Source organism: Callithrix jacchus, chromosome 2 (genome assembly GCF_049354715.1).
Source record: "Callithrix jacchus isolate 240 chromosome 2, calJac240_pri, whole genome shotgun sequence".
Lineage (NCBI taxonomy): Eukaryota > Metazoa > Chordata > Mammalia > Primates > Cebidae > Callithrix > Callithrix jacchus.
Window position 1 is genome coordinate 154523842 of NC_133503.1, and position 23997 is coordinate 154547838.

The window sequence follows — 23997 nt, forward strand, 5'->3', positions numbered from 1 at the left end:
GACAGGGTTTAAAGTGATTATAGCTAAATTTTTTTAAAAGCAATGATAGGTTAGTTGCAACATATCTGCCTTTAAGCACCAGAATTTATATAGGACTTGATTTTGATTTGCATCATGCATATATGTATATTAAATCAAGAAACAGATTCCATATTACTGCTGTTAAAACCAAAAATTACTGATGAATGGTGAAAAAGCAAAATAGCCAGAATGACCTTAACATCTCCATTTAATCAAGAATCCAAGACTACGAAATGTTTTTGATATTGTGTCTATTCATGGTCAACAGTTTCACCTTCTTCTCTGCTGGTCACTTAGGTAGAAGGTACCAGTCCTGATATAAGGAGGTTAATTGTGATTTTAACAATGTTCTCCCACCAGGTATGTACACAGTTTGTTCCCTCATCTTTCCTGTAGTTCTCAATGTAAGTTTAACTTCATTTTCCTTTTCTAATCATCTTATTTAAAATAGTAACCCCATGCCCCCAGTGATCACTGACTCTTCTCACTTTTCTCCAAAAACCTTCAACCCCCATTTGACAAAATGCGTGTGTATTGTATTTCTTTATCTTCATCCACTAGCATGTAAGTATCAGGAAACAAACATTTCTGCTACATCTCTGTTGCTTAGATCTGTACACTGCCCACAATGGGTGCTTAATATATTTCTGTATGCACTTGATGTTTATATTATAAAGATCTATGTAACCTTTTAAATATTATTTTTAAAATGTTGAGGTATAGTTTTACAACACATTTTAAAATAGAAGTTATTATATCAAGCAAATTTCATCTTACTTACAACAAGTATTTTACTATATTTACTAGAAGACATTCTTTTTGGCAGAAAACATTGTTCAAAGAATCAAAAAATCCACATGATGATTTATACAATCCTCTATCTCAACGTTGAAAGGCACCAACATAAGAACAGATGACACTGCATATAACAAAGTGTGGTTTCACTGACTACATCTTAACTGCATATACTGACACCTTGCCCCAAGATTTAAGAGCTGTGGTTTGGCTTAATCAACTCCTTTGAAGAGGTAACATAATTGGCCTCTCAGAAGAAGGAGCTATTATATAACACAGTATAAAACAACAACAATGCAAATAATGAAAAATAAGACAAAATTTGACATGGGTAGAAAACAACCTATCCCCAAACTATTTACAAACCTAAATCTCTGAACCTTCCAAATCAAAGTAAGTTTGACAAATGTTCTTAATTATCTTTATCTTGGACATTGATATAATAAAAATGTAAGCCTAAGGAAAAACAAACACAATTATTTTGTAAAGTAATGCATTCCTTTTGTATGCATATTTGATAGGTGCATGGTAGTCAATCTCAAGAAAGCATAAGCTGTTTTTGGTTATTGTCCTACTTGTTATCATCGACACTACAGCTGTGATTCTAATCAGTAATGAGGTACCTAAAAAAAGTACCTACCTACTTTAAGAAGTAATATATTTGATCTGATTAATAAATAAGAAAACAGTTAACAAGTAAACAGATCGATGGTAGAACAACAACAACAAAAAACCCCAACAATTTGTCCTATACAATTTACTTAAAAGTTAAACTAAGAATATACAGTAAAAAATCCTCCAAAAATTTAGAATATTAAATTATTTTTAGAAGGCAGATTTCCTTGTCTTATTCTCATTCTAGCCACTTCATCTACAATAAATAAAGTCTTAAGTTTGAAATGTAAAATAATACATCTTACTTTTAAAAATGAATCATACTGGTTTTTGGAATATAGTACAAGGATAATTAATGTTCTTATGTGTTCCATCCAGCACTTCATTTTCTGATTTCTTAACAACTGTTGAAAGTGAACTAATTACTCATATGAAAAAAATTACTGCCAAACCAGTAAGGATCTTATGGTCACTACCTCAAACCCTGCCCATGAAAACTAACATTTTAGTTCCTAGCAGGATGGACAGCTTTGTTGTTATTCTCCAATACTGGGGAGAAGAGTTAATTCAACCTCACTCCCCCCTTTCATTTTTATCAGACTTTCATAGTTTTATTCTTATCTTTTTATTTCTAGGACTGTCAAGGACGGAGTCAAATGTTCAATGAATTAATTGGATTACAGAACAAATTTTAAACAAAATCTAATTAATGATGATTGTTGACAGGTAGATGATTATTGACAAGTCTTATTTTATTCTCCTTTCTAATAATACATATTCAATCATTTAATTTTCTTAGTACATTTGTGTTAAAATTGCTTTGACTTCCAATTAACATTCCTGTATAATATGTAAATATACTTGAAAATTAGTATATCCATAACACTATTAACTACGTGATGTGAATTAATAAATAAGATGTGCTGAATCAATTAACTCACGTTCTCTTGAAATACAAAGCAGCTTAATAATGCTGTTGCCTGTTCTGCAGAAAGGTCATTGAAAAGGCCATTAAACATCATCTCAGTTAGAAGGAGCTCATCAGCACTACAATGCCAAAACAAAATAATAAATTTAAAATGTCAGAATATTAAGACACATATGCACACACACATGCCCTTTACATGCCATTTTTAATAAAATATACTATTTGACCTTAAGAATCAATGAGGAATGACAATGATTTATTTAAGGACATAGCAGATCTTTATAATCACCAATAAATATGTAAAATGGGAATTTCACATAAAGATTCCAAATATCAAAATGCACACATTCACTGAAATAAGAACAATTTCTTAACCTTGTATATCAGGAAAAAAGTCATCACTGTCATTTAATTTGTAGGGCCAAAGGACTCTTTTAATTACATTTCACTTGTTTTACAAATAATATATAGAATAAAGATAATAAAAAACAATTTTCTAATCTTAATTAGAATGTATTCATAGAAGACTCACATTTTTTATTTTTATGTTTTAATTTTTTAAAGTGTTTATATTATAGTAGGGATGGGGTCTTGCTATGTTGTCCAGGCTGGTCTGGAACTCCTGAGCTCAAGCAGTCCTCCTGCCTTGGTCTCCCCAAATGCTGAGATTACAGGTGCAAGACATCACACCTGGCCAAAAGACTCACATTTTAATTCATATTTTCCAAAGGCTGAAAGTCTACATAACCAAGATGGGCAAGGGCCTTTGAATGCAACAAACTGCTACTCATCAACTGGCATCCACAAATCTGAAAAATACTCACCTAGGAAATACAATTCTAGATTTCAAGTACACCTCTAATAGGTAGGAACTAGCTCATCACTACTTCTGTTTCTTCCTGCACTTGCACTGTCAAAATGTACAACTCCAGATTTACGTCTCTTTTAAGTTCTAGCTTATTACTTTTGATTCCTCTTTTACAACAACAGAATATATATTTTTTTAACTGACAACTTGATTTTGTTGAGGAGTGGGAGGTCATCTTCTTTGCTTCATAACTGTAAAACATTTTCATATTCAGACTTATAAGGACAACATATTTATTATTATAAAGATTAGAATAATCAACCGGTTTGTTTTTTAATTTCTTCATAATCTGTTTCTTTTCAATTTCCTTTTATACACAACTGTATATCTTACCACTTGTGAACCATATAAGGAAACTTTGTTGCACAAATCAAGAAAGATGAAAGACTATTGTTACCAGTTCTTTTAGCAAAATGAGATGGTCTAGGTTCTTATCACCGACATTACATAACTAGGTCCCTTCTGTTGAATGACAAAATGAATGTCTCTCATTTATATATATATATATGAGAGAGAGAGAGACAGAGAGACAGTGTCCCTAGAAATATATTTTTCAGCTAAGCGCAGAGGCTCATGACTGTAATCCCAGCACTTTGCGAGGCTGAAACAGGTGGATCACTTGAGCCCAGGAGTTCAAGACTAGCCTAGGCAACACGGCAAAAGCCTGTCTCTACAAAAAAGTACAAAAATTAGCTGAGCATGGAAGCAAATGCTTGTAGTCCCAGCTACTCAAGAGGCTGAGGTGGGAGAATCACTTAAGCCCAGGAGGTCAAGACTACAGTGAGCCATGATCTTGCCACTGCATTCCAGCCAGAGTGACAGAGCTAGATCCTATCTCAAAAAAAGTCAAAAAGAGAAATATTGTTCATGCACCAGTTATTATGTCTGAGAATTCACCTAGGGTCTGAGACTTTGCTTATATAAACAATCTCACCATTATCACTTTGCCTAGAGTGATTTTTGTCCCTTTGTTTTTATCTTCTGATTTAAGTAATAATTGCAAAATGCCTTCATTTATTTTTCTTCTTGGGTGGAAAATGAAAATTCTGAATTTGCAACTGTGTTCAATTCAAGCTAAAAAAGAAATACTACAAAGATGATGTTTCTAGCACTCTATAATCAGGGTTCAATTGACCCATACAATAACTGTACTGTATTAATAAAAAAGTAAACTTTGCCTTTATTTTTTGGAAGGTCTTTAAAGAAGAATAAAGCCATGAACTATGAGAATCTACCAATAATTAAAACTATTTATAACTAAAAGTAAAAACCTAAATTTGGGTCTCTAGTGGTAAGCTAAGAGTTAAGTCAAGCAAAGACAGCAACAATACAAATGAAAAAAGACTATTTCAAGGAGCTATAGTCTAATGTGGGAGGCAGACAAGTAAGCTGATAATCACAGGACAGTGATCTAACGGAGTGCTCTAGATTTATATAAGTGGTTATGAAAAAAAAAAAAAAGGTGTGGAGCCTAAAATCAGATTGAGGAAGTTCAGAGCAAGTTTCAGAAGTTCTTTGAATAAAAATGCAAGAATCATAGGATATAAGGTAGGGTGAAAGAAAGGTCATATGAAGCAAAAGGAAAAGCATGTGTGGGATGTGACAATAGACAGGCTGGAGAGGGAGAGTAAGAATATACTAAATTATGGAATCTATTCTAAAAGCAATAAGGAATCACTGAGAGACTTTTACCAAATAGAATGGCATAAAGGGGCTGGATGGTGGGTGAAGTGGCTCACACCTGTAAACCCAGCACTTTGGGTGGCTAAGGTGGGCGGATCACTTAATCACAGAAATTCAAGACCAACCTGGGCAATACAGCAAGACCCCGCCTCTGCAGAAACTTAAAAAATAAATTAGCCAAGCTTGGTGACACACACTTATAGTCCCAGCTACTTGGGACTATAAGGCTGAGGCAGAAGGATCCCTTGAATTTGGGCAGCTGAGGCTGCAGTGAGCAGAGACTATGCCATTGCATTCCAGCCTGGGCAACAGAGAGACCCCATCTCAAGAATAAAAAAGGAACAATATACCAGATTTGTACTTTAGACTGAAAACTCAAGAAGGGAGGCAATGAATAATCAGGAGGGCACCTGCAGTAATTGAGGAAAAAAATAATGAGGGATGCATCTTAGCCAGTGGAAGTGTTTAAAAAGGCATGGAGGTAGAGGAAACTCAAAGACGGATGAGAGGAGTGTAGGGTGACACACCTCAGTTTTTGCAAATTTGGGGGAAAGTTAACAAACCTTGATATAATATTGTTATCGCTATAAATGAAAAACATATCTTGGAATAAAATCAGTTTCCATTCTTCCAAAACAAAATCTAATTTCCTTTACATAGCTAAAGGAAATTAATTTTTATATTAATTCTAAAACAATAGGTAATTATCAGAAGGAAATAAGCCCAATAACATTAGCGTATGAGTCAGTAGACTAGAATGGCAGTCTAGATTTAATTCTGGATATGTTATTAATTAAAATCCAATAGCACATTATCCTGTGATAATAACTAACTAGGGCTGGGTAGGCACTGTCCCCTTTTGGTCGCTAAGAGTTGTCCTTGTCACCTCAGTCTCCTCCTGGTTCTATGCAGATATCTGAGTCTATGACATCTGGACAGATGAACAATATAAATACATTTTTACCAAGAAAGTCTGAAATCATTTACAAAGCCTGTAATTCTCTGGTCCTGTCCATCCTGAGTATATAAAAAAACTGTTTCAAAAATGTCTTCTATATATTCACTAAGAATATGATCATCACTATATGGACAAAACAGGTCTTCAGACTGGATATTGCTTGAGCTACCAGCTTATGACTTTCTAGTTAAGGAGGACAGAGGCAAGCCGGCTCCTAAAGCAGGAGACATTTCTCATGGTGGGAAATAACTAACACACATTTAGTGTATTTTTATACAATTTAGTATCATAAACTGTATTTTCTAAAGATGGCCACAACAGCATCTCCTATACCACAAGTTCTTCTAGAACTGCCCTGATCTACAAAAACTGATATGTGCACACGTGGAAATTTCAATTTCAATTAAAATGATATAAAGTTCAGTTCCTCAGTCTAAGCACTTATCAAATGGCAAATAGTGGCTACTATACTGAACAGTGTAGAGATAGCACAATACCATCATTACAGAAAGCCATATTGGACAACAGCCACTTCCCCATTAAGAGGTAGAATCTAATTATCCCCCACTTGAATCTGGGAGGGTTTATGACTCACCTGTAATCAAGAGAATGTGGTGGAAATGATGTTGTATGATAAGCAAGCTAGGTTACAAAAGGTAAAGCTAGGTCCAAAAAGGCAACCGTAGTCAGCTAGAACACTCACAATGCAGACTTCAGCCACCATGTAAGCATCCTAGGGCTGCCATACTGTGAGGAAGCCCAAACTAGCTCATGTGGAGAGACCACATGGAGAAACAAGAGAGAGAGAGAGAGAGAGAGAGAGAGAGAGAGAGAGAGAGAGAGAGAGAGAGAGAGAGAGAGAGGTCCTAACACTCCCCAGCCGCTCCAGACTCTTACTATTCCAGCTTAACCACCTGTCTGATGGCAATCCCAGGGGACACTGAGCCACAACCATCCAAATACGCTCTTTCTGAATTTCTGATCCATAAAAACAAGAGAATAAAGTAACTGCTGATGTTTTAAATAGTTTAGTTTAGAGGTCATTTGTAATATGGCAAAAGATTACTGAAACAGAAAATAATATAACCAGTTTTAATCTGTGGCTTATAATAAGTTCTGTTGTAAAATCCTATTAGCCCAAAATCTAATTAAAATTTGCTATGCATGCAACAAGATAATGGTTACTAGGATACGTTTCAAGGTGGGAAAGTGTTAATAATTTTTTGACGTATATAAAATTACATATAAGCTAAGATTATGTAAAAATCCCACAAGGCCTTAAGAAAAGTCAAAGGAAATACATCCAAATGCTAGGAGTGCTTGTGTTAATTACTAAGATCTAAGAGATTTTTCTAATTTCTCAATTTCATGGTTCAAAACTGTAGAAGGTACAAGACAAACTATATTTTTAAGAAAGCACTTTTTTCCTAAAGACAACGGTCATTTTAAAATCACTTAAACCTGCAAGGTGGAGGTTGTAGTGAGCTGAGATCCCACCAGTGTACTCCAGCCTAAGCCACACAGTGAGACTCCATATCAAAAAAATAATCAAAAATGTTAAAAAAAATCAACTTTCTAGAAGAATACCAGATTTTACCTGCTTATCTCACAAGCCACTCGTCCTTTCATCTCTATTACATCAGAAGAAGTAGCAAATCCCAACCTTCTTAAAACACGTTTGCGACATTTGAGTTCATCCATTTGTAGAACTGTTCTTGCTTTCTTCAGTTCTCGCTTTGCAGATTTAATATCTATTGCAATCTAAAGCATATAAAGTACAAACAAAGTTCAATAATAAAGTGAACAATGTACAATGAGATTTATTCATAAAATCAAACAAAAAATATTTTTTAAGAACACCTTACGGTATACTTCTGGGTTAAAGTTTCAGTGTTGGGGAGATTGGGGAAAGTGGAGCTTCTTAGATACATTCTCAGAATATTACAGAAGAGTCATGATAAATACTACCTAAAATATCAAGTACATGGAAAATACAAAATCTCCATTTGAAAAATTTGAGGTAGAGCAAGAAGAAAGTACAAAAAACTTAAGAAGACAGAGAACAGAGACAGAGAACGGAGCATGGCTCTTGCTTAAATGAAGGGAGGTAAGGAGAAGGCTAAGAGGAGGAGAGTGAGTTGAATATTGTGAGTTAGACAAGGTAGGTTGTAAGAGTAGAAAAATTCAGTGGTGAAATTAGGATGGGCTCTCCCAGGACAGGATTCACTGGACAATTAATCATGCCCCCAAAGTACCAATCCCAGCAGCTCTAGCTTTTCGTCCTTAGGCATCAAGGGGTAGCTTAGAGAATAGAGGAAGAAAAATGAGGGTACAGAAATCTTTTCTCTTAACTGTCTACATTTCCCCCATGATGTCCTGAAAACTCTTCCTTCTTTTTGCCCTTAAAAGTTACATCATAAATTTGCCTAAGCTGGAATTGGTTTTAGCAAAGACAATAGGCCTTTATTCAAAACAGATATGAAAACTTAAAATGAAAATGTATCATCTTGAGGTCATCCTTTAGAGTAGATGAGTTTTAAAATTTAGTTAATCAGTAAATATTACATATTTTCCAACTATGACAAGCATACAGAAGTATAAGAACAAAAAATGACGGTATCCCGAAGTGGTGGTTCAGAAAAACACTGACAGGAAATTTTGTTAAGTTCAAATCCAAAGACAACAGAATTTTGAAGACTGTTGATTAAATTTCAACTAAGGAGGAAAAATTATGAAGATGATCAGCGTATTTATTCAGACATTACCTATGTATTCTATTTCTAGTGCTTTACATTATTACATTCTTGTAGCAATCCTAAAAGGTAGGGAACTAATATTAAATCTGCATTTTATAGATGAGAAAACTGAAGCATGGAGAGATTGCTAAATAAACTGGTCAAGAATACAGAGCTACTGAGTGATAAAGATGAAGTTCAGGCCGGGCATGGTGGCTCATGCCTATAATCCAAGCACTTTGGAGGCCAAGGTGGGTGGATCACCTGAAGTTGGGACTTCAAGACCAGTCTGACCAACATGGTGAAACCCCATCTTTAAACAAAACAAAACAAAACAAACAAAAAGATGAAGTTCAAACCCAAGCTATCAGACTCTAGAATATAAGCTCTTTTTAATTATTTAGATTGCTATGAACAGAGCTACTGAGTGATAAAGATGGGGTTCAAACCCAAGCTACCAGACCCTAGATGCAAGCTCTTAGTGATTTATATTGCTATGAACAGATGTGTTGTCAAATACCCTGTCATAGGAAGCAATGCTTTCCAACTTAGACAATGAATGCTTTGCTACCTAGCGTGACTTACCAGGCATATCGAAAAAAAGAACAAATCATTGTTTATTTAGGGTTTCTTTGACTGTCGTGACTGAGTATGCCTATGTGAGCAGAGCAAAGCATCATGCTAATTACTTTGAGACTTATAAAGCTTACAAGGTAGTAGAACAGAGTCCAATATTTAGGATTTTTTGAGTAATGTTTGTATTTTGAATATAAAAATGCTGAAATCTTTTAGATATAATGGGTTAAATAAAAATACTACTAAAGTTAATTCCATTGGTTTCTTCTTTTTTTAAACGTGGCTACTAAAAAATTTAAATGTGGCTGATACCGGACAATGCTGTACAAGATCTTTGTACATACAGTTGGCCCTCCATATCTGCGGGTTCCACATCTGTGGATTCAACCAACTGTGGATCAAAAATATTGGGGGGAAAATTGTTTAGATTGTACATGTACACTTTTCTTTCTTTTTTCTTTTTTTAAAGAGATGGAAGTCTCACTCTGTTACCCAGGCTGGAGAACAGTGGTGCAACCATGGCTCACTGTAGGCTCAACCTCCTTGGCTTAAGTGATCTTCCTACCTCAGTACCTGGGACTTCAGGTGGACACTATAATGCCTAATTTTTAAAATTTTTTTGCAGTGATGGGGGTCTCATCATGTTGCCCAGGCTGGTCTCAAACTCCTGGGCTCAAGTAAGCTTTCTGCCTTGGCCTCCCAAAGTGTTGGGATTACAGGTGTGAGCCACTTTGTCCAACTTGTATTTTTTTTCCATTAAAAAAAATTATATACACACACATAATATAATGTGCTTGTATGTATATAAGCACATATCTATAAACAGATATATACATATAAGCACATTATAGACAATGGTAGGGAGGGTGCAGGAAAAGAAAAAAAAGAACACTATAATCTAATTGCTCTAACATACCACTTAAAGTTTTCCTTTTAGTCTTTTCTGGTGTATGTTTATAATTTTGCTAAATACTAATCATAGTCCACATCAATTTCAGATCCTTTTTTCAGGTAATGCTCATGCATGAGCTTTCTTACATGATACTGCAGAATCTCCATAACAACTTTATTTGGCTAGTCCCTTCAGCCAGACAAGAAGGTCTTTTTCAGTATATTTGAGCAGCTCAGATCATCCCTTCAAACCACCTCCAAAGATGCTTTCGAGTCATCATTCAGTCACACTCAAGTCTACCTGTTCACATGTTGTGAAAACATAAGGCTAACCCTAGTGGCCATGGAGGGACTGACAGCAGGGAGAGAGCTGCTGCAATGGTCCTGGTAAAAGATGAACAGGCCAGAATCACAACTGGATATTTGTGTAAGTAACAAAAGCTTGTTGTGTCCCAGTTTCCTCATCTTGAGAAGAACCTGGCAAGCTTCCTGCCTAGCAGCACTTCAACGTGGATCAAAGCATGGATGTGTTCCCTGAACATGCAGCCAATACTGTCTATATGCTACAGAACCATATGATGGAAGTTCACAAAAAGCCAAAAAGGAAAAGTGCTTTAAAACTATGAACTGAACACATTACTCTACCAAAGGAGTTTCTACTCATGTATTTATCCAACAAACACTGGGGATTTACTTTATAAAAATTGACCATTTGCCATAAAAGGAATGAAGTACTGCTTTATGCTACAATATGCATAAACCTTGAAGACATGCTAAGTGAAAGAAGGCAGACACAAATGTCACATATCATATGATTCGATTTATATAAGAAATATCCAGAATAGGCAAAACCATACAGATAAAAAGTAGATTTGTGATTGCCAGGGGCTAGAGGATGGGAGAAACAGAGTGGCTGCTAATGGGTATAAAGTTCCTTCAGAGGGTAAGAAGAATGTTCTGAAGTCAGATAGGGGTGATAGTTCCAAGCATGTGTGAATACAGTAAAAACCAGTAAGTTGGACATTTTAAAAGGGTGAGTGCTATGCTATGTAAATTATATCTCAATTTTTAAAAAGAAGAAAAAACTAACAGAACATCCTATGTGAAATACCAAACTATAGCAAAATGAACTTTATATTGTGTTGCTGATGAGAGCTGACAGGTTCAGAGCTGACAGTTTATTTAAAAGATAGCTAGACATTTTCCTGTTTTAGCTGATCAAGCCAACAGGATAAGAAAATGAGAAACACATATTAATTCAGTGAAACATATAGAATTCTACTATAAAAACCAAGTTTCTGCCATACCTGTGCTTTTTTTTCACAAAGTGTATACACAGTTTCCAAATTTGGATCATTGTGAAGTGGATGAGAATACATTCGATGCTCAAAAGCTTCTACTTTCTGAATGACTTTTTTCAGCCCTTGATCTTGAATGCCCATATCATCAATAGGATCTAATAAGGGGACGCCATCAGGAAAACGTTTCTGAACTTCCTAAAACAAAATACATAAAATTCATTTTCATCTTATAGTCAAAATTAGTAAGACCAAACCAAATCAGTATTTCCTTTTATGCTATGCATATGGGCATAAAAATAAAAGGCATACTATATATATAATTTGATCTTTTCCCCATTAAAATTGTAGGGCATTTTTCCATAGCACTTGTTTATGAAAACTCCTTTTCAATACTATACTATGATTTACAGATGTATTATGATTTACTAATAAATCTACAAGTCATAGTTTGATCACAGTCCTGAATGTGGCACAACTCATTGATAAATTTGTTATTGTATATTTACACTGTTGTAACTTCTTGCCAACACAAGTAATCTTCTATTGAACATCTATATTTAAAACTGTTTTCAGATTATTTCCTTGGTGCTGATTCCTAGGGAAGGCACTACTGACTTGGAAAGTAAAGACTTTTTAAAAGGTCCTGAGACCTTTAGTTTAAAAAAAACATGATTAATGGTTAAGTGCAATAAACATATTCATATAGAGAAGGAATAGCTCACTGTAGGCTGGTATCCTATTGGGAAAGTAGGGTCTTGGATAAGCCTTAAAAATAAAATTTGGCTAGTTAGGAACTGTGAGTTGGGGAGGACAAACACATTAAGAGTAAATGACATGTGTAAAGGGTTCAAAGACATTTGCACATTGTTGTCTTAAATGAGCAAATAATGCAAGCTCTTTCAAAAGACTGAGATCTCTGGTAAGTGCATGTAGTACATTTTCAGGATATATGTCTGCCCTGATTCAAAGAGGGGGCTAGTGTCAGCACAGAAATCACAGAATCTTACACATCAACCTGGCCAATTATATAAAGAAATGGAGTCACAGGTGTGAAGTTCCAGAACAGAGAAAACACTAAAATTGTAGTTCTGTAGTTAAAAAAAGTATAATTAATTAATGTAGCAAAAGGAAAATCCCTATTCATTATGTGAAGGGTTCTGTTGGCAGGCCAATTTCCCTGATTCTTCCTCCTGTGGTTTCTCACTATGTGGTGACCGATGTAAATGAGTATGAAGGACCAAGAAAGAAAAAACAGTCTAACCTTGTTAAATTGTGATGCAAAACTGAGACTCAGGTTATCGTGAAATTAATGTGAAAGCTGAAATACATCAACACCAGATATAGCACAGGGATGTTAAAGACAAATACAGACAAGCCTGAAATTTGCCAACAGACAAACATGAATTTCAATTTTAACTTTAGCAAAATGAGAAATGACCTAAGCCAATAGCACAAAACAATTAGTTTATTTTTTTTTTCAAAATAATGGCATTACTTAATGGTAAATTAATAATGGTTAATGTGTATTTCTGCTCAAAACAGTGCCATTTTAAAAATACTAGAAAAAACAATTGCAGTGGGACTTGACGCTTCGAAGAACTTATATTTATTTACTACCAGACCAATAGTGATAAAAAACTTTTTAGGAGTGATTGCTTTGGAAAAGATATCTACCCTCTACACAAAAATTCTGTAAAACTGTCAAGAGAATCATTCATTTCAGGAAGCCCACCGTTGGAACACAGCTTAAGAATTCCTACTCTACACTGAAAGCATCCTACTTATCTTGCTTTCTCAGATTTTAGAACAGAGCTTTCACTGCACAGTAAATGCTCTTCAAATTATTAACTAAATAACTTTGTTAAAATCACTTCTTTTTTTTTTTCCTTAAAGAGACAAGGTCTCACTCTGTTGCACATGCTAGAGTGCAGTGATGTGAACATAGCTTACTATAACGTGGAACTCCTGGGTCAAGTGAACCTCCTGCCTTGGCCTCCTGAGTAGCTGGGACTATAGGTGCATACCACTAGTCCTACTAATTTTTAAAAAAATTTTTTGTAGAGATGGGGTCTCACTATGTTGCCCAGTCTGTTTTCAAATTCCTGGCCTCTGTTGATCCTTGTGCTGTCGCATCCCAGAGTTGGGATTACAGGCATGACCCACTGCACCTTTTTTCTACTAGAAAATTAAATTTACTACAAAATCGTAATTTTCCCTATTGAAAATAAAACAATTTCATGGATGTATTAACTATATTCAAAAATTGTTAAAAGTTCTGTCAGTACATGATTTTATAAATAAAACTTAGAGTCTATAGTTATTTTCAGCTGTAATGAATAAAGCAAAATGGTTTTCCTTGTGAGTCCTCTTTTACTAAATCACTTTGTTGGTAGATGCAAAGGGAGGACACATCCACATGAAGATCTGCTGCCATTATTTTTATAAAAAATAAGTGCCACTATGGTAGTATTTATAGGTATTCTGAAAGAAAGCAATATATTTTACAGCATTTCAGTTGCCTCTTTATAAACACTGTCTGCATTTACATAAAATTTATGTTTAATTTATAAAATTAATGCATACCTGTATTGATTTTAAAACACTCTGTCTATTGTCCACTGGCCGAAGATCTTTAGGAATGTAAAGTCTAACGCTGCTGATAGCAGACAGGAGATGCACCAAAACTGGGACAACCTATGACCAAAAAGTTATACAGTATTACAGTTAAAATTGTACATTTTCATGTTCTAGTATTTCCTAAACTTGGATCCTTAAAAGGAAGTTGCATTTACAACAAGTAGCAAGTCCATAACAATCACTATGGAGCAATCTCCCACACTGAACCTTTTATCTTAGTAGAAACTACTATATTTAAAAAGTAAAAACTAGTTCAAACACCTAAATAACAGGTAAATAAATGGTACATAAAAATAAGAGCTCCCTTCAACATAGAATCACAGTTTATTTATTTTTATGTTCTCAGATATTTGGCATTGTTAAAATATTGATACATAAATGTACTATAGTACTAAGAATGAAAGACTCTTGTTTAACAGGTTTAGGAGGTAAAGAAAGATTCATGTAAGTTCTGGATGGGCAGGAATGAAGAAAAGAGAAAAAGCACTTCAAAGAGAGAAAGCAGCATATTCCATCAGACATAATCTTGACGAACACCTATCTGCAATCTTTCTTCCACGCTTTCTCTTGTCAAAATGCTCCTCGCCATCAAATTTTGCTTCTTTTCAATTACTCTTGAATTCAGAGAGCCTCGATAAACGAGGCAAAGTTAATGTTCCCACAGGTCCACATCTGTCTCCCATGGCTACTTTTACACTGACCATGGATAAAAACACAATTTTCACTGCCTTGCTAACAAATATATTCATAGTGTTTTACTAAAGAAAAATGGTACAGTGGTTGAACATCTGAATTCTGTCTTCAGCTAGTCGTGTGACCCTGCACAAATTAACGCCAAACCATTGAAAGCACTTTTACTCTTTCTAGTTAAGTTTTTGGGGGGGAGTGTTTTTCCTTTTTTCTTGCCTGCCTTTTCCTACTCTTCCTTTTTAAATCATTTGAAATTACCTCGCAGACAACAATCACTTCATGTGACCAATAAATACATGTATCTGTTAAGAACAAGCACATTCTCCTTCAAGGCTTCAATATTATAAGATCTAACGAAATATTATATACAATCCCTATTCATATTTCCCCAGTGACTGACTAACAAACTTTATACATTACTATTATCATTATATTTTTGGATTCAGAGTCCAGCCAAGGACCACAGACTGCATTTAGTGGTCATGTCTCTTTAGCCTTCTTTAAACTAAAAATATACCTCACCTTTCTTGCCCTTTTATGGTACTGACATTTACATAGAATCCCAAATTTACAGAAAAGTTATAAAAATGAAATAAATCCTACATACCCTTACTTCAATTCACTAATTATATTTTTCCCATTTGCTTCATCGCTGTCTTTCCACACACATAAAGTACAAGTACTAAAGGAGGGAAATCTAATGTTGAGACAATGATATCATCTAATCTGTAGTCCATATTAAGATTTCATCCTCTTTTACAATATCTTTTATACCACTCTACCTTCCCCACTGCCACTCCATGAACCAAACTAGGATCATGCACTGATTTTAGTTGATACATTTCTTTCTTCTTTAATCTGGAACAGCTCCCCAGTTTTTCTGTGTCTCTCAAGACCTTGATTTTTTTTATAATGTAAGTTATTTTATAGAATGACCCTCAGTTTGGGTTTCTGCAGTCATGAGGAATCGTTAAGATTCAGATTATGCATTTTTGATAATGTTCTGTTCTACTCAATCTACTGGTCAACATTATTAGAGACAATGTTGATCACTTTGATCATTCAATTAAGATGCTATCTGCAGGATTCTTTATTATAGTATTACTTACTATTTTCCCCTCTACAATTAAAAAATTTGTAGTGAGAGCCTTTAGAGTCTTTCTAAATATCCTTTCTTCATTAAATTTTCAGTTCACTAGTTTTAGCATCCATGGATGATTCTTGCCAAAGTCAATTATTATTTGTGGTAGTTGCCTAAAACTTTTCTAATATCTATTTTATTTTACTATTTTATGAGATGGAGTCTTGCTCTGTTGCCCAGGCTGAAGTGCAATGGCACGATCTCAGCTCAGTGCAACCTCTACTTCCTGGGTTCAAGCAATTCTCCTGCCTCAGCCTCCTGAGTAGTGGGGATTACAGGTGTATGCCACCATGCCCAACTAATTTTTGTATTTAGCAGAGATGGGGGTTTCACCAGTTGGTCGGGCTTGTCTTGAACTCCTGACATCAAGTGATCTGCCCACTTCAGCCTTCCACAGTGCTGGGATTAAAGGTGTGAGCTACCATGCCCGGCCATTCATTTCCTTTATATGTCTCTTGGATTCGTGGACTATTTTATTTTCATATGGTTATGATCTTGTTTTTTTTTTTTTTTTTTGAGATACAGTCTTGTTCTGTCGCCCAGGGGGGAGTACAATGGTGCAATCTCAGCTCACTGCAACCTCCATCTCCTGGGTTCAAGCAATTCTCCTGCCTCAGCCTCTGCAGTAGCTGGGATTACAGGCACCTGCCCCCATACCTGGCTAATTTCTGTATTTTTAGTAGAGATGGGGTTACACCATGCCAGACAGTCTGGTCTTAAACGCCTGACCTCAGGTGATCTGCCTGCCTCTGCCTCCCAAAGTGCTGGAATTACAGGCATGAGCCACCATACCTGGCCCTTTACTATCATTTTTATTTTTATTTCCAAACTGTCTAATTCAGGGGTTCCAAAGCCCCAGGATGGTATCAGTCTGTGGCCTGCTAGGAACCTGGCCATGCAGCAAGAATGGTGGGCGAGCGAGCATTACCCTTTGAGCTCCCCCTCCTGGTCAGATCAGCAGCAGCAATGAATTCTCATAGCAGGGCAAACACGCATGCAAGTGATCCAGGTTGCCTGGTCTTTATGAGAGCTGAAGGCCTGATGATCTAAGGTGGGACAGTTTCATCCCCAAACCACCTCTGTCCCACACTGGCCCATGAAAAAATTATCTTCCACAAAACCAGTTCCTTGTGCCAAAAAGATTGGGGACTGCTAGTCTAATTCATTTTAGAGACAACATTCTGTAAGTTGCATTGGGTTTTTGGCCACCGATTTGTGAACCAGCAGTTGATGCACTGTTTGGGCAGAGAAGACTCAGGACATGAAAAATTATCAATACCAAGTAGCTGAAATCTAGAGTGAAAAATGCGCAATTTTTATGCACTAAGGTACATGTACATAACCCAAAAAGGTAGAAAAATTGAAAATAATTCAACTGGCTTTAGAAAGAATATTTTTATATACTTGTAGTTGAATTCAATATGCACAGGTATCTGCAAATTTCCTTCAAAACAGAATAACACTATTTTGTGAAGACGAGATTCAACAGGAAGATTGGTTTTCAGTGGGATTTGCAGGCCTTTGGTTTTTCAGGCTGCTTGGGAGCTGAATAGTGGGAGATGTGGAGTAGGTTAAGTTAAAGCTTCCACAAAGCTTGCTATCTTACCAAAAGTTGCCATTTTTCTTGAATAAATGCTCCCTGGATTCCTGTAAGCCTTTGGTTAATTTCCAGAATTCTGAAGAAGTTGATTCTGAGAAGTTTTCTCAGTATTGGCATTGCTTTTATGGAGAAGAGGATTTTTGGAGGTCATTATTCCATCATTTTTACTGACAAAAATACAGTTTTTAATCAGGAATTAATCAATAACACATTGATTTAAATAACTGTGGTTGCCATGACTTGATTAAAATTCAGTTGGTTCAAAAAACAACTTGCTCGCTAAATCTTGTCTTCACAAAATAGTGTTATTCTGTTTTGAAGAAAATTTGCAGATACCTGTACATATTGAAAAGCAGTACGGCAGCCACTGGAGGGAAGAGAATAGGGCTAGAACCTCTTCAAAGACCTATTCCTGCAGAATTGTCATTATTCCAGTCTGGTGGTTCCCTGGAAGACTCCATTCATGAGGCTGTTTTTTATTTAACCTGATTCAGAGCTTACCAGTACAAACCTGTTTCCTGAAGGTGTTTGTCAAAAATAGTAAGAAGCAACTGCTTAACACCATGGCTGCCTGAAGTTGTGAATGACAGCTGGGCAAACAACAGGTTAACCTGAGAGCTTAAAAGTAAAAGTTGGGGAGTAAGATGTCCATGGAGAATTAGAAAAGCTCCCACACTTTTCTGGAAATCTAGAAGGCCATGTAGAGGGCTGTGTGCATACTCAACAAAGACCCAAAAAGACCCTAGGCTCTTACTTCTGTCTGACCATGAAATTGTACACCCAGAAAGTGGTTAAGGTAAATGTTGTTAACTGCCTAGCTGAGGGTTGATGACTTGCTGCAATATGCATACAAAGCCTTTAAGAAAAGATCCAGGAACTTTTTTTGTTTGAAGTGGTGGAATCCTAGCTCACTGCAACCTCCACCTCCTGGGTTCAAGTAATTCTCCTGCCTCAACTTCTTGAACAGTTGAAGCTACAGGTGCATGCCATCATGCCAGCTAATTTTTTTTTTTTAAGTAGAGATGGGTTGTGGCCATGCTGGCTACAATGGTCTTGAACTCCTGATCCTTGAGTTGTCTACCCACCTCAACCTCCTGAAGTACTAGGATCACATGCATGAGCCACCACACCTGGCCAGACAGGGAAACTTAATGATTGCAGGCATTTAAGGAGGTCTCTGCACAATTATTACCTGACCATTAAATTAACCAAGCAGAGACTTGGTGGACACACACAATTAAAAAATACAGACTTAAAAAGAATTAATTCAAAAATCACAAAACAAACCAAAAACAAATAGCAAGAATAAACTCTGTGGGAGCAAGAAAACTGATTTACAGAGTTGCTGCTGTTATAAAACCAAACTGGGGTCCACTTGCCTGGTACAGTAAGACCAGATATCTATATTGAGGTTTATAGTGGGAGAAAGGAAGGTGTTTATTTGTAGGGTGCCAAACGAGGATGATTAGGTACTTAATATTTAAGTCCCAACCTTCCAGATGGCTTATAGATAAAAGTTTCTAAGGGCAGGGAGGCAGAGGTTACAGCAGTCATAAATTAATATATGGAGTTTGACTTAAAAAGGGAGGACATCTCAAAGCAGGGACCCAAAGGTTATATAGGTGGATTTAAAGATTTTTTAAATTTGCAATTGGTTAAGGAGAAGTTTTGTCTAAACGTTTGGGATTAGTAGTAAAGAATGTCTGGCTTGTGAACATGATCTCTTTTTGGCCCCTCAGGAAGACATATAGAACAAAGAGCAGTGGTCAGAGTTTTAGTCTTCTGTTCCTCTTTATTTGAGGTTTATGTGCCAGTATGTCTGTTTGGTGTATGTCTGAGTTTTTGAAAAATAATTTAGAAACGTATGTGAAGATGTTATTTTTAGTTTTTATAGGGAATAAAACAAGCTCAAATCTACTATTGTTTTTAGACAAAGAGATTGATTTTTTGAGACAGGGTCTTGCTCTATTTCTCAGGCTGGAGTGCAGTGGCATGGTCACAGCTCATTGCAGCCCTAACCTCCTGGAATCAAACCATCCGCCCACTTCAGCCTCCAAAACAGCTGGGAGTACAGGCATATGCCATCACCTTGCCAGGCTAATTGTTACTGTTGTGTTTTGTTTTTGTACAGACAGGGTCTTGCTATGTTGCCCAGACTGGTCTCGAACTCCTGGGCTCAAGCAATCCTCCCACCTCAATCCCCCAAAATGCTGAAATTATAAGCATGAGCCACCACACCCAGCTTTGTTTATTTTTTAGCTCTAAGTGAGGTGCACTCTAAAGGAAGGATCCCTAATCCATCTCACTACATTACTTAAAATGTCCAATTTTCAATAAAAAATTATGAGACATGTAAAGAAATTAATAAAGTATGACCTATACACAGAAAAAAACAGAAATTAACAAAACTATCCTGAGGAAGCCAAGAAATTTGACTTAACAAAGAGTTTAAATCAGCAATTTAAAATACATTCAAAGTTTACCTACTCAAAAAATCTGATTTCAATTTGTATTATAATACACCTTCAATGTAAACTTGAAACCTGCTAAAACTGCAAATATTATTCCATGACAACTACTGCTATCTTAATCCTCAAGAAGTTTTTATAATTTTATGTTTGTGATCTGTAATCTTCTATTCCATGTCCTTTTATAGATGTTTTTATCTAATGGGGAATGATTCTATCGAGTTCCTTGCATAGAAAGACAAAACAGATCTCCCATATCTAGCCCCGGCAATTAAAGTCTTCACTCCCTGACACTGAGTCTCATTTAACTATCATGATGTGGCTGTGATAAGGGGCAGACACATAGGAAGCTGGCAAAGCAACAGTGTAAAAACTGCAAGCAATCTTTAGAACACGCTATCTAAACTGTTCACCTCTGTTAATCAATGTAATGCAGAGCCGGAGTGCTCTTGCTCTACACACACACACACACACACACACACACACACACGCAAACACTTTCTCTCTCTCTCTCTCAGCCTTTTTTAGAAAACTAAGTTCAAGAATATTTTACAGGTACAAGGAAAAGTCACTTTAGACTTCCAGGCTAGGCATGGTGGCTCACGCCTGTAATCCCAGCACTTAGGGAAGCCGAAGCAGGTAGATCACGAGGTCAGGAGATTGAGACCATCCTGGCCAACATGGTGAAACCCTGTCTCTACTAAAAACACAAAAATTAGCTGGGCTTGGTAGCATGTGCCTATAGTATTAGCTACTGGGGAGGCTGAGGCAGAAGAATCACTTGAACCTAGGAGGTGGAGGTTGCAGTGAGCCGAGACTGCGCTACTGTACTCCATCCAGGCAACAGGGCAAGACTCCATCTCGGGAAAAAAAAAAGAAGAAAAGAAAGTAATTAGTAGTCTAAAAACGCTAATAAAAAGCGAAATTTGGCATTACATCCACTCCAAGTCAGAGTGGGCAAATGTGATCAATGGAAGCCTGCTTTTAATCTACCTGAATAATGCTACACAATCAATGCAGTTGAGAGCTAATATTTCCTTATAAACTGCCCATGGAACTATTTCTCTATGTCTAGAATTCCTTTCAAGAGAATCTACAAGGCAAACAATATTATATATTTATATAACATAAACTTACATATAATATATAATTGTATATATAAAGTATTATTCCTTAAGCTATACTCCTCTCTGTACACTGTTTTATGTTCTCTGTCATTAACCACAAAGAACAGAAAAACATGAAGTCATTTCTAAAGACGGTGTTTCATGCTCTGTACATCCTGCTTCCTTTGCTAGGAATACAATTCTTGCCTGTAAAGGTACTCATGTTCTTACAAGTTTGTTAAAATCTTACTACTCCTTTATAAAGCTTTCGTTTTACTAGTTACCTGCCTTAAGCAGTTTTGAGGCACAAAATGCTTCCTTATTAAGCTGCATCCCCTTAAAGTCACAGACTATATGTAAAATTCATGATAACAGTCCCCCACCCCTTGCCAATTTCCTTAGCAGCACAGAGTGAAATAAACATAATAAAAAATGCTACAGGAGCAGAGGAAAGGCCCTCAGTTTGCCTTGGTTTCATGGCTGCCTATATAGTTTTCTTGGAAAAATCTAAGGTTTCAGTGTGAGAGTGCTGTGACTTACTATCAATGCCTGCCATGAGAAAGGGAGAATGTTGAGATGTGTGGCACACATTTGCTATTCCAACTTGCAGTAACTCCTAAGGGACCTTTGGGGACAATGAATATGTGCCTGACGGTGGGAGCTTTAGCCTCATTTATAGTTAGGCAGTCAGTAAAATAAATGTTTGGGGGAAAAAAAAATTACACAAATTTCACTTGGTGGTGGAATTCTAGAAGTGAACAAATTAGAAGACTGAGAAAAAGAGACCAAAGTTTAGGTAATATTCAGAATTATAAACATTTAAATCGTCATTTAAAAAGGTTACAGTGAATTGTCTTTTTAAAATACTACCAACTCCAAAACCCATAATAATTTATCGATCCAAAGAAACAGTCTATGATACTACAGTGGCAGATTTTATTTTCTACAAACCAACTATATTATAACAAATATCATTACAATGACATTTCTCAAAAGATCTATCCAATATGCTACATGTTTTACATTTAATTAAAAGCACATGTAAATTAAATGATTTTAGCTAATGAAACTTGGGTAGAAATTTTTCATTAGTAAAATCATGCTTCAATCATTACAGATGGCTCCTCCTTAAAACTGGGTTATGTCCTGATAAACTAGTTGTAAGCTGAAAATATCATTAGGTCAAAAATGTATTTAATACCAGGAACACATAATCTACCAAACATCACTTGGTGTAGTTTACTTTAACTGTGCTAAGAACACTTACACTGGCTTACATTTGTGCAGAATCATCTAACACAAAGCCACTTATTTTATAATAAATGTTAAATATCTCATTAATGTATTAATGTTCTATAATACTAAATAATTATCACTTTTGCACTACTGTAAAGTCAAAAAAATCCTAAATCAGGACTGCCTATATTTCCATGGGAATGAGAAATAAACAGCATGAATAGATTCAAACTGTAAAATCACTCAGTCACAAGCAAGGATAATGAAAAATCTTTTCAGCCCTAGTAAAATCCAGCTTTGTGGAAAATTTCAATGACAATTCTTTTTCTTTCACTTTATCATGATTACCTTGTTGAAATTTGATAAAAGAAAAATAAAACAAATCTCACTGATTATACTACTAATAAGTTAGATGGCTTTACTAACATATCTTAAAACCACACTGAAAACTTCTAATTTAGAAATCATAATAGTATGTTCAATTATAATCACACTGAAGAACTTTGGTGATTATAAATAGGTTAGAGAATACCTAAAATCTGAAGACACAAAGTTATGTACAAACCTGCATCTCTCCTTTCTCATCAGGTTTAGCTGGTTTTGCAGCTTCTGTAGCTGAATTTTTCAAGCTCTCTTTGCTACAGCGCAGAAGTACTTCCACTACATACAAAGGATCCAGTTCACCAGAGTTAGGCTAAAAATTAAAACAAAAGATGTTCATTCATTCATAAGAAACTGGCGCATAAATTTTAAGTTCCATTTGTACAGGAACTATTTTCTCAACATTTAGCATTATGACTGGCACAAACTGTGTAACACATATTTTATGAAATGAAAACTGTCTCTCTGGATTCAACATGTTCTACTAGATGAGAAAACCCAGAAATAATTTTATATTTATAAATTCTAATTTAATAGTACAAGCACAGTCAAGTGTGACTACTTTTAAGTTTCTAATAATTAAAGAAACTAAAATTTTCAGTGTCTGAAAATTAGTTTGTTTCTTCAAGTCACTCTAAATACCATAAAAGACAGCTTGAGAACAGATTATCTTATTGTTTACTATGCAAGCATTTGTATAATGTGGTTCCAATTTTTACTGTCTTTTAGTCTTTAATATTCTGTAATAAAACTATGATTCTCAAGATCTAAGGACCACTTAGATCTAATCACACTTCTGCATTATGATAACGTGTGTTTGAGTAGTATCTTTCAAGCAATAACAGAAAATTTTTTTCAGTACAGAATTCCTCATCTTTAAATAAAATATTTAAATAACCTGTTTTGCATAAATACATAAAAAGAAAGTTACAGGGCAGAGACTTGTCTACATGGCCTCTACCCAGGGCAGTTCCTACCAAAAAAATGATAATCTGTTAATAAATCACAAGGAATCCATTTCTACAATCTATTTCTGCAAAAAACTACCAATTGTTTAACAAGAGTAAAACATATTATTCTAAATCATTGAGTTCAAATTTCCTCAAAGAAAGGATAAGCACTATTTTTCCAATACAAAAGAAACACTTTTTCTCAGTTTAAAATGTGGTTATTTTAAAAGAAGTTGGAAAACATCCCTCAGTTTAAACACAAAGCAAAGATGGAGATAGTATTTTGATTAGATTATTTTTATCGGTAAAGATGATGTTCAGACACTATGAAATGAGTTTTACAAACGAATAGCTATGATCAACTATCAAGTCTTCCTAAAGAGCCAGTGATTATAAGACTCAATGACTATCATATTA

The 23997-nt window shown here is 35.5% G+C and overlaps 1 protein-coding gene across 1 annotated transcript in view; it reads right to left on the minus strand.

Moving 5' to 3' along the window:
* Positions 1-23997, minus strand: part of MTREX (Mtr4 exosome RNA helicase) — a 110830-nt gene that overhangs the window by 11564 nt on the left and 75269 nt on the right. The window contains exons 19-23 of the mRNA XM_002744961.6: positions 22815-22943; positions 13955-14065; positions 11378-11566; positions 7466-7629; positions 2373-2478 (exon numbers count right to left, since the gene is read on the minus strand). Coding sequence (XP_002745007.1) covers positions 2373-2478; positions 7466-7629; positions 11378-11566; positions 13955-14065; positions 22815-22943 — 699 coding nt within the window. The remainder of the gene's footprint in view (positions 1-2372; positions 2479-7465; positions 7630-11377; positions 11567-13954; positions 14066-22814; positions 22944-23997) is intronic.